This window comes from Salminus brasiliensis, chromosome 2, assembly GCF_030463535.1.
Source record: "Salminus brasiliensis chromosome 2, fSalBra1.hap2, whole genome shotgun sequence".
Classification (NCBI taxonomy): Eukaryota; Metazoa; Chordata; class Actinopteri; order Characiformes; family Bryconidae; genus Salminus; species Salminus brasiliensis.
In genome coordinates this window covers 2,617,173-2,629,215 of record NC_132879.1, presented here as the reverse complement: position 1 = coordinate 2,629,215, position 12,043 = coordinate 2,617,173, and the positions used below count along the sequence as shown (strand labels likewise).

The 12,043-nt window shown below is 45.8% G+C and overlaps 1 protein-coding gene across 1 annotated transcript; it reads right to left on the bottom strand.

Annotated features, from left to right (window-relative positions):
- Window positions 1-2,462: 2,462 nt before the first annotated feature.
- On the bottom strand, window positions 2,463-10,754 carry slc35e3 (solute carrier family 35 member E3). The gene is made up of 5 exons (XM_072673514.1): window positions 10,170-10,754; window positions 8,453-8,563; window positions 8,169-8,327; window positions 5,810-5,892; window positions 2,463-3,534 (listed from the first exon to the last, which is right to left on the bottom strand). Exons 1-5 carry the CDS (start codon window positions 10,560-10,562, stop codon window positions 3,348-3,350), a joined length of 933 nt encoding a protein of 310 aa, XP_072529615.1. The 5' UTR covers window positions 10,563-10,754; the 3' UTR covers window positions 2,463-3,347.
- Window positions 10,755-12,043: the final 1,289 nt, after the last annotated feature.

The window sequence follows — 12,043 nt, the reverse complement described above, 5'->3', positions numbered from 1 at the left end:
TAACCCTGGTCCTAATCTTAAATCTAACCATTACTTTGATTTCAACCCAAAGTGTAAACCTAACCCTAAACCTGGTCTTAATCCCAGCCCTTGTCCTAATCCTAACTGGAATCCCAACCCAATACCTAAACCTAAACCTAACCCTCACCCTAATGCTTCCTTCAATCTGAACACAAAGTGTATGCCTAGCCCTAAACCTGGTCCTAAACTTTGACTTGATCCTAAACCCAACCCTAACTTAAATCTCAACCCCAAACATAATCTTAACCCTAATCCTGGTCTTAAACTGCTTTGTTTGTGGGGAATTCGAGCAGGATGGGGTTCTATTCGAGTAAAGAGAGGCCTGTTTGAGCCTGTAGGTCTTAACCCAGTGGGCGTGTCCAGCACTGTTACAGTAACGAACAGACCAACTGGAAATGATTCGTTTATTAAAAAATCTTCTACAGCAGTTCATCATTCACGCACAGTGATGTCATACCAATGCAGCGGACCAATAAGAACTTCCTGAAGGCGTAAATCAGCAAACAATGAAATGATCGTGACTGACCTCCGACCCCAGACGCAGTCAATCAGCCAATATATGTTTGCTATCTGATTTGTGCTTCTTCAGATCAGAATGGGAGATGCTAGGCTAACATTGCTAACAAACACTGAACTCGGACGGTCACCGATCTTGTCTTAGTAACGACCCATTGAATTCTTCATTTATTTGCTTCTAAAGTCTCTCGAGAAGATATGTAAAGCAACTGAACTATGAACAAGCATGGCTAGACCTTTTTTATTATATACACTATATGGACAAAAGTATTGGGACACCTGCTCTTCATTATTTCTTCCAAAAAAGAGCTGATCCTGCTTTTATTGGAGTAACTCTAACCAAGTCTCTACTGTCCAGGGAAGAAGGCTTTCTACTAGATTTTGAAGGATGGCTGTTGTGAGGATTTGATTGCATTCAGCAACAAGTGCATTAGTGAGGTCACTCCCCAACTCATCCCATTCAAAAGCATCATCATCCTAGAGAACACAGCTCTTCCACTGCTCCACAGCTCAATACTGGGGGGCTTTATTATACCCCTCCAGCCCACGCCTGGCATTAGGCAGCAGCATGGTGCCAATAATAGGTTCATGATGTTTATGATCCCCGGTCTTAATCCTAACCCTAACTTTGATCTCAACCCAAAGTGTAAACCTAACCCTTGTCCTAATCCTAACCCCTGGAATCTCAACCCAAGACCGAAATCTTCCCCCAACCCTGGTCCTAATCTTAAACCTAACCACTACTTTGATTTCAACCCAAAGTGTTAACCTAACCCTAAACCTGGTCTTAATCCCAGCCCTTATCCTAATCCCTTACTGGAATCCCAACCCAATACCTAAACCTAAACCTGGTCCTAATCTTAAATCTAATCCTTACTTCTCAACCCAAAAAGTAAACCTTAGCCTATACCTGGTCCTAATCTTGACCCAATACCTAAAACTAACCTTCACCCCTTAGTCTTAATGTTAACCCTTACTGTGATCTCAACCCAAAGTGTAAACCTAACCCTAAACCTGGTCTTAATCCCAGCCCTTGTCCTAATCCTAACCCTTACTGGAATCTAAAAAACCTAACCCTGGTCCTAATCTTAAATCGAATCCCTCATAATCTGCTCCAGAGAGTCTTATTCTATTGGCAGTACTTCTTCTCTACAGGGACTAGACAAGCTGTGTCCGCAATGGGTGCAGCTTAAAATAGCTGAATGCATTCATTACAATGGGTGTCCACAAACATTTGGCCATGTGGTGTATAAGCTAGAACTGGAGCCCTGTTCATCCCTGTAGACTAGTCTAAAGTAAACACCACCACTGATTTACCTGCACCAAATAAATGAGGATCTGGACGTGTCTGGAGAGACGTGTACAGAGACGAGTTTGGGGGACAGGCAGAACCCAGAGTTCGTTAGCAACACTTACTGCCCAGATAAGCGGCTTTTACTTCTAAACGTCCACAGAGGGACAAAAGCCTTTGCACAGTCCTGTATGCATGATAATATCTAATCAAACCAGAATATTATGACCACCTAACTCACAGTGGAAATAGCCACCCCTGGCATGCATGACACTAGCGAGACGTTGTGGCCTGAACTGACTGTATTATAGAGGTCAGCTGCTCCCCAGTGGGGCGTCCTGTGGCGTCCACTGTTATGGCGCTAGGAGCCACTAAATGTGGAGAAGTCTTCACTATGCCAGCTCTAGAACATCCCACAAAGTTAACGGTACCTGAGATGCTACCACCCTTCCCCCCTTGGCCTTCTTGACATCATTCAGAATCACGTCCTTTGTCCAGGACAATGGTTTTGCCCTCAGCTTTAGCTGACTGGTGTGCTCGCTTATTTATAACTCACGTGGCATCTGTGACGTCCCGGACCCGGGGTGGTCATAATGTTCTGTTATGACTGAGACAGGGGGGCGGGGGGGGGGGGGGGGGGGGGGGGGTCTAGCATCTCAGAAACTGCCAACCCCAACTTTGTGGGATGTTCTAGAGCAGGTGCAGTGACGGTGTACCGGGGGCCACCCACCTCTACCACCAGCTTACCTCTATCACCCTAATACAGTCAGCCCATGCCACGACGTCTCACAAGGGTCAACTGAGCCATGGGTGCTTATTCCCACTATTAATTAGGTGGTCATAATGTTCTGACTGTGTATATACACACACTATATATCCATTATGTCATTATATATATATGACACCAGCTCAGCCAGGGAGGATGCTGGAGAGCGTACACCCTGTCCCCACCCAGAAGAGTGATGCAGGACTAGGGTACCCCCCCTCCCCTTTACTGCAGCAGCAGCCTCCACTCTTCTGAGCAGGCTTTACACACTAGATGTTGGGACATTGCTGTGAGGAGAATTTGATTGCATTCAGCCTTCCAAGAGCATCAGTGAGCTCAGGCACTAGTTCTACCTATCCCAAAGGTACTGTTGAATAGTGCTCCAGCATCACTACAGAGAACCCTACAGCCCCATTCTATTGGTCAGTGCTTTTCTATGGAGCAGCGTGTCATCAGAATGGGTGTCTGAATACTTCTGGACATATAGTGTACAGATCCACGGTTACAGTAGACATTTTGATACTGAATAATACAAAATATTCTGAAAAGCAAGATTCTGAAATGTAAAACACCTCCTTTCACGGTGCAGGCAGACCGTTCTTCTATCTGAACCTTCTCCTTTATTCGTAAACTTTTACTTCAGCAGCAGAAACGTCCCAGTATTCCCAGGGTTCTGGTCCAGGACTCTGTCACCGGCGTCCACCGAGACTCCTACACAGCGCTGGTGGGAGCGTAACCGGCCCGGCGGGTGGCCTACGGGCGCTGAGCCAGCCTGCTCTTCCCCTCCTCCTGCTCGGCCAGCTTGAAGTGCGTGTACGCGAGGATGCCGCTGAGCGTGCAGAGGATGCCCAGGCCCTGGTGCAGGGAGAGCGGGTCGTGGAACAGCACGTACCCTCCCAGCAGCGTGATGCAGAACTTGAAGTGGCCAAACATGTTGTAGCTGAGAGGTTTGGGGTTAAAGATCAACAACAGAAGCTTGTTAGATGTTTCGAGACCATTGCTGAGGCTCAGGGGCGCGAGACTGAACAGGTTCAACAAGGAAACATCACTGCAGACCTGGAGGATTCACAGCTGGGGCTGGTGGACCTGCATCCCAGCACTCACAACTCGACATATACTGGTTTATACTGGTCTGGGGCTAGTGTAGTACTGGTTGACCAGCATACCAGCATTCAAAACACAACATATACTGGTTTATACTGGTCTGGTGCTGGTGTAGTACTGGTTGACCAGCATACCAGCACTCACAACTCGACATATACTGGTTTATACTGGTCTGGGGCTGGTGTAGTACTGGTTGACCAGCATCCCAGCACTCACAACTCGACATATACTGGTTTATACTGGTCTGGTGCTTGTGTAGTACTGGTTGACCAGCATACCAGCACTCACAACTCGACATATACTGGTTTATACTGGTCTGGGGCTGGTGTAGTACTGGTTGACCAGCATCCCAGCACTCACAACTCGACATATACTGGTTTATACTGGTCTGGGGCTGGTGTAGTACTGGTTGACCAGCATACCAGCATTCAAAACACCACAAATACTGGTTTATACTGGTCTGGGGCTGGTGTAGTACTGGTTGACCAGCATACCAGCACTCCAAACACAACATATACTGGTTTATACTGGTCTGGGGCTGGTGTAGTACTGGTTGACCAGCATACCAGCATTCAAAACACCACAAATACTGGTTTATACCGGTCTGGGGCTGGTGTAGTACTGGTTGACCAGCATACCAGCACTCACAACTCGACATATACTGGTTTATACTGGTCTGGGGCTGGTGTAGCACTGGTTGACCAGCATACCAGCATTCAAAACACCACAAATACTGGTTTATACTGGTCTGGGGCTGGTGTAGCACTGGTTGACCAGCATACCAGCACTCACAACTCGACATATACTGGTTTATACTGGTCTGGGGCTGGTGTAGCACTGGTTGACCAGCATACCAGCATTCAAAACACCACAAATACTGGTTTATACTGGTCTGGGGCTGGTGTAGCACTGGTTGACCAGCATACCAGCACTCACAACTCGACATATACTGGTTTATACTGGTCTGGGGCTGGTGGACCTGCATCCCAGCATTCATAGCACAACATATGCTGGTTTATACTGGTGTGGTGCTAGTGTAGTACTGGTGGACCAGCATACCAGTGTTCGAAACAACATATGCTGCTTTATACTGGTCTGGGGCCAGTGTTTATTTAGCAGGGTTACCAGCTATTTTTATTGGTAGCTTTCTGTTTTTGCCATTCACACACACACACACACACACACACACACACACACACACACACACACACACACACACACACACACACACACACACACACACAGTAAAGCAGTCAGAGCCATAAAACAAGGTATCTGGTCAGATATAGCCACAGCAGACTACCGGGTTTGTGGCCAGTGGCCAATCCGTGCCACTCAGACCAACATACTACGAGCGATGTGCGCCCTCTACTGGTGAAAATGGGTGAAAACCTGCCAGAGATGAAAGCTGGCAGCTCTTAGTTTTGCAACATACTGAGAAAAAAGTGATGGGCATGAACCTTTATAATCCAGAATTTGAAGTTCTTGAAGTTTTTGAAGTCCAGAGACATGAACTACAACTACCGGTGCTCATGAATCTGCACTATTAACACTTTACTGTACATCTGCACTCCTGGACACTACTGACACTTTACTTAAATACCAATATATGCAAATATTTACCCAGTACTGTCATCTCTGCTGATACACAGTCCAGTTGCACATCGTTATTCATTCTTTAATTAGTCTTAATTAATCTTATTTATCTGTATTTTTTATGTTCATCATTGCTCTCTCTCTGTCTCTTATTACTGTATATGTCCTGAGGCTCCAGCCTGCTCACAGCAGCAGCAGCTGTGTATAGTCTGAATAATTCAGTCCTGAGTCTAAACACTATTTACAGTCTGAATAAATATTAGAGATGAGAGGCAAAACCATTCTGAGGTTTCCCCGTGATACAGGGAATATCACAGATAATTCACCAGTACAAATAAACCGTGATCTTAAACAGCTTCAGTAACATCATCAAATCACAGCATTAGTGTCAGAAAACCGGAAACGGTCACTTTAAAATACTGATCCCCTGCAAAATAGCCCAGAAAATATGAACACAGTCAGTCTATCTGTCAGGGAATAAACAGACGGTCAGATGCTTCGGAACGGAAGGATACGTGACTGGAGACGTGTTCCCGATGATCCAGTAAATGGACAGATTCACAAGGAACGCGATAACCCCCGACAGAAACACCATCGCCTAGAAGAAGCAGAAACAGAAGACGTCCAATCGTTAGTGTACACCACACTGACCAAAACGCCTTCATTTCTTAAAGGACCCACATTCCTGAACTGCAGTTTTCTCCACCTCTAATGTTGGTGTATCTTTACACGGCTGTTTCCAGCCTCTGTTTATCCGTTAGAATTAAACAAATGTTTGTTACGGTACCATTAAGACAGATGTATGCAAATTAGCTCTATTCTGATTGGCTTCCCTCTTTATGTAATGTCTAAAACATGCAATAACAACAACAATAAATAATAATAACAAATTCAGAATGTGCTTTCCCCTTAAAAAAAAACTTTCCCCTTAAAAAAAAAACTATCCCTTAAGACTGATAATAATAATAATAATAATAATAATACATAAGAAATTCAGAATAAGCTGTTGCTGGGATTTCTTTTAAAGAGGTCAGCCAATCAGGGCTTTACATATTTAAAAAATAAATAAATCAATAAAATCAATAAATATAATAATAATAAATGTAGATTTATGTAATATACACACACAAACATACACACACACATATACATATATATACACACATATATACACACACATATATATATATATATATATATATATATATATATATATATATATATACACACACACACATACATATATGTACCTTAATCCAATTAAACATATATTTGTGTATGCAAATTAGCCCTGTTCTGATTGGCTGACCTTTTTAAATAATAATTAAGAGCCTGGCCTGAAATGAGCAATAACAACACTCCCCATCACTTCAACTTTAAAAGGTGGGCTACGCTCTTTTAGGCTGGGTGGGCGGTCCCATGCAAACGTGTCCAGGGTTGTGACATCACAACCATGACAAATTCAGAATGTGCCGTTTCTGAAAAAGAAACGAAAGTCTAGCCCTTAGAATTACACAGATGTTCGTGTTACTGTACCTTTAAGACTGATGTATGCAAATGAGCTATGTTCCGATTGGCTGTTTTAGGGTGGGCTATACTCTTTTAGGCTAAGTGGGCGGCCCCCTACAAATTCAGGGCAGATTTCCAACCTCTCTGCAGCTGTTAGAATCACACAGATGTTTGTGTTACACTGTCTTTAAGACTGGTGTATGTAAATGAGCTCTTTTCCGATTGGCTGGCCTCTTAAAACAATAATATTGATCATAATAATTATTATAAAATGTAAAAAAAAGAAAAAAAAAGAAGTGCAATAATAACAACACTCCTTATCACTGAAACCCGTACGGGCCGGCTAAGCCTCCTTTAGGCTGAGTGGGCGGTCCCATGCAAACGTGTCCACAGGTGTGACATCACAACCATGACATGCGCCATTTCTGGACCCCTGTATGATAGTTTTCCAGTCTCTCTGTGTCCCTTAAACTGGCCACTGATATTACACTGATATTTGCGTTACTGTGCCTTTAGGACTGATGTATGCAAATAAGCTTTATTCTGATTGGCTCTGTTCACCTAAACGTGAAAGGGCCGGTTAAAATCCTTTAGGCTCAGTGGGCGGTTCATAGTTGTGGCCTCACCTTTTGCAGCTTAGCTGGTGTACGAGGACTGTAAGGCCTGTATGGACTGGGTCCCTTAAAGCAGGCATGAACCCCACTGCTCAAAGTAGAGCCTATGGGTAAAAAGCTCTTTTTGAGGGGCCTACTAACACAGGCCCTGCTGTTAGGACTGTGTGTGTGTGTGTGTGTGTGTGTGTGTGTGTTCAGGAAATTCCTGTGGCTAAGTGGGTAGAGGTGTGTCTGGCCAGTTGAACAGAGGCCTTCTTACACACACTCTCTCTCACACACACACACACACACTCAAAATCCTGGAAATGATCAGGTAACTCTTACCTGGTAACATCAGGGCTTTGCATTGATTATACATGCAGCCCCTAAATGGTTTTTAGCTGGGATGCCAGTCATCCCAGTCATCTCCAATTTTTTTTGTTTTTCACTTTTCAACATAATATGAATCTCACAGTTGTTCTTTACATCAAGTCCAAATTCCATGAAGAACGGACCAATAGAAATGCTCCAAAATGACTTGGAATTGAAGCTTTTTCCATTGACTTCTATTGAAACGTATGAAGGTTTTTTGCTTCTCCTGTAAAGTTGCAGTTTTGAGGACACAAGGCTTTTGTGCAGCAATGATAATACATGGAGATGTAGGACGTCAGACAAGGACTTCAGCTCCGGCCCGTGTTCACGCTGAGCTCCATCCCACTCCGTATCCAGTAGTTCACCACTTTAGTCTAAACGTGAAAGGGGCTACACTCACCACAGCCTGTAAGGACCAGGGGCCGAAGATGCCTCCCTCTCCGGTGAGCGGTTCGAAAAACGGCACGATCGTGAGCAGGAAAGCCGAGGACATCGGGGCCTGGTAATACAGCAGCTGCATGGAGTTCACCTGCAGCTCATGCTGCTTCGCACCGACCCACTACAACAGAGGTGAGAGAGGACACCAGGAACCAGGATCAGCCCGACAGACAGACAGACGACGAGGCACTGAATTAGCAGATTCAGGCTCCGCCCACAAACGAGCTGCCGGGATGCAAGACCTACCACTTGATACAGCGAGGTGACGAACACTCCCAGGGTGGCGAAGACGATCCCCAGCAAATTAAACTTCACGTCGTAATAAGAGTTCAGGATCACCCCCAGAGTGATCGGCACCTACCAAAGCACAAACACGCCTTAACACGTCTGCAACATCACTGGCCGCTTTATCGGAAACCCCTAGCTTGTGCTTCCACTGAGTGGCCACTTTATCGGAAACCCCTAGCTTGTGCCTTCACTCACTGGCCACTTTATCAGAAACCCCTACATTCTACCTCCAGAAGGTACAGAGCAGCTCTGTGGTCAGAAACTGACCGCTGATGAAGGTCTAGTGGCCAGGCAGTGTAAGTTCAAAGTAGGGGTTTCCAATAAAGTGGCCAGTTATTAGAAGTACAGAGTAGGGGTTTCCAATAAAGTGGCCAGTTAGTGGAAGTACAAGCTTGGGGTTTCCAATAAAGTGGCCAGTTAGTAAAAGTACAGAGTAGGGGTTTCCAATAAAGTGGCCAGTTAGTAAAAGTACAGAGTAGGGGTTTCCAATAAAGTGGCCAGTTAGTTGAAGTACAAAACAGGGGTTTCCAATAAAGTGGCCAGTTAGTAAAAGTACAGAGTAGGGGTTTCCAATAAAGTGGCCAGTTAGTGGAAGTACAAAGTAGGGGTTTCCAATAAAGTGGCCAGTTAGTGGAAGTACAAGGTTGGGGTTTCCAATAAAGTGGCCAGTTAGTGGAAGTACAGAGTAGGGGTTTCCAATAAAGTGGCCAGTTAGTCAAAGTACAGAGTAGGGGTTTCCAATAAAGTGGCCAGTTAGTGGAAGTACAGAGTAGGGGTTTCCAATAAAGTGGCCAGTTAGTGGAAGTACAGAGTAGGGGTTTCCAATAAAGTGGCCAGTTAGTTGAAGTACAAAGTAGGGGTTTCCAATAAAGTGGCCAGTTAGTGGAAGTACAGAGTAGGGGTTTCCAATAAAGTGGCCAGTTAGTAAAAGTACAAAGTAGGGGTTTCCAATAAAGTGGCCAGTTAGTAAAAGTACAAAGTAGGGGTTTCCAATAAAGTGGCCAGTTATTAGAAGTACAAAGCAGGGGTTTCCAATAAAGTGGCCACTTAGTTGAAGTACAAGGTTGGGGTTTCCAATAAAGTGGCCAGTTAGTCGAAGTACAAAGTAGGGGTTTCCAATAAAGTGGCCAGTTATTGGAAGTACAAAGTAGGGGTTTCCAATAAAGTGGCCAGTTAGTGGAAGTACAAAGTAGGGGTTTCCAATAAAGTGGCCAGTTAGTCGAAGTACAAAGTAAGGGTTTCCAATAAAGTGGCCAGTTAGTAAAAGTACAGAGTAGGGGTTTCCAATAAAGTGGCCAGTTAGTAAAAGTACAAAGTAGGGGTTTCCAATAAAGTGGCCAGTTAGTAAAAGTACAAAGTAGGGGTTTCCAATAAAGTGGCCAGTTATTAGAAGTACAAAGCAGGGGTTTCCAATAAAGTGGCCACTTAGTTGAAGTACAAGGTTGGGGTTTCCAATAAAGTGGCCAGTTAGTCGAAGTACAAAGTAGGGGTTTCCAATAAAGTGGCCAGTTAGTCGAAGTACAAGGTTGGGGTTTCCAATAAAGTGGCCAGTTATTAGAAGTACAAAGTAGGGGTTTCCAATAAAGTGGCCAGTTATTAGAAGTACAGAGTAGGGGTTTCCAATAAAGTGGCCACTTAGTTGAAGTACAAAGTAGGGGTTTCCATGACTACTTACCAAAGTCAGTTTGATCTTCATGGAGAAGGTCTTTCTGTAGTAGACAGTCTGGATGACGATGATTACAGGAGTGGTCATCGCCTTGACCAGCTGGTAGGTGCCGATGGTGTTGTTCTGGAGGGACAGGTTGGTGAAAGCCACGAACCCACAGAAGCTCAGAGCCAGCAGGATGATCTTGGTGGGTCTCAGCGTTTTCGGGGAGAAGATGTCCATCTTGTGGCAGACCACCAGCCCCAGCCAGGTGACCACGAAGTGAACCAGGGTCAGGGTCATGTTGGGGAAGCCGTAGCGCACGTAGATCCATTTGTTGAGGAAAACGATGCAGATGGAGGACAGCAGGTTGGCCAGCAGTCCAGCGGCGATGTGACTGATGCCGAACAGGCGCCCCGACATGCTGGAGAGCCTCGCCTTCAGCAGACCTTCACCAGCCAATCTGCACCCAACAAGCTCTCCGCGAGCCCTCCGCCAGGGGCATCAGCGCCTTCCGGACGACCAGCCCGCCTGTAGCCGCTGGGCGAGCCGGGTTTCATCGCAGGGGGACTCTGAGGGGGAGCCGGGCTTCAGCCTCACGGCGCTGATGGACAACTTTCAGTCGGTCGCAGACACCTGACGTCGATACACGCGACGCGCCGCGGGGGGGGCTCGGGCGCCGCGCTGCCACGTCACTGCGCTCTACCACCACCTGGTGGTGCAGAGAAGCGCGCGCAGGAAAATCCGGTGAACGGCTAGTGGAGCAGCAGATGGGCCACTGTCTCCAACAGGTCACCAGAAGGGTGGAGCTACACGAGAGGAGTTTCCAATAAAGTGGCCAATGCGTGGAAGCACAGGGTAGGGGTTTCTAATAAAGTGGCCAGTAAGTAAAAGCACAAGGTAGGGGTTTCCAATAAAGTGGCCAGTAAGTAAAAGCACAAGGTAGGGGTTTCCAATAAAGTGGCCAGTGAGTGGAAGCACAAGTTAGGGGTTTCCAATAAAGTGGCCAGTAAGTAAAAGCACAAGGTAGGGGTTTCCAATAAAGTGGCCAGTGAGTGGAAGCGCAAGTTAGGGGTTTCTAATAAAGTGGCCAGTGAGTGGAAGCACAAGGTAGGTGTTTCTAATAAAGTGGCCAGTGAGTGGAAGCACAAGGTAGGGGTTTCCAATAAAGTGGCCAGTTAGTGGAAGCACAAGGTAGGTGTTTCCAATAAAGTGGCCAGTGAGTGGAAGCACAAGGTAGGGGTTTCCAATAAAGTGGCCAATGCGTGGAAGCACAAGGTAGGGGTTTCCAATAAAGTGGCCAATGCGTGGAAGCACAAGGTAGGGGTTTCCAATAAAGTGGCCAGTGTGTGGAAGCACAAGTTAGGTGTTTCTAATAAAGTGGCCAGTGAGTGGAAGCACAAGTTAGGGGTTTCTAATAAAGTGGCCAGAGAGTGGAAGCACAAGTTAGGTGTTTCTAATAAAGTGGCCAGTGAGTGGAAGCACAAGTTAGGGGTTTCTAATAAAGTGGCCAGTAAGTGGAAGCACAAGGTAGGGGTTTCTAATAAAGTGGCCAGTGAGTGGAAGCACAAGTTAGGGGTTTCTAATAAAGTGGCCAGTGAGTGGAAGCACAAGTTAGGGGTTTCCAATAAAGTGGCCAGAGAGTGGAAGCACAAGGTAGGGGTTTCCAATAAAGTGGCCAGTGAGTGGAAGCGCAAGGTAGGGGTTTCCAATAAAGTGGCCAGTGAGTGGAAGCACAACCAAGGGGTTCCCAATAAAGTGGCCAGTGAGTGGAAGCACAACCAAGGGGTTCCCAATAAAGTGGCCAGTAAGTGGAAGCACAAGGTAGGTGTTTCTAATAAAGTGGCCAGTAAGTGGAAGCACAAGGTAGGTGTTTCTAATAAAGTGGCCAGTGAGTGGAAGCA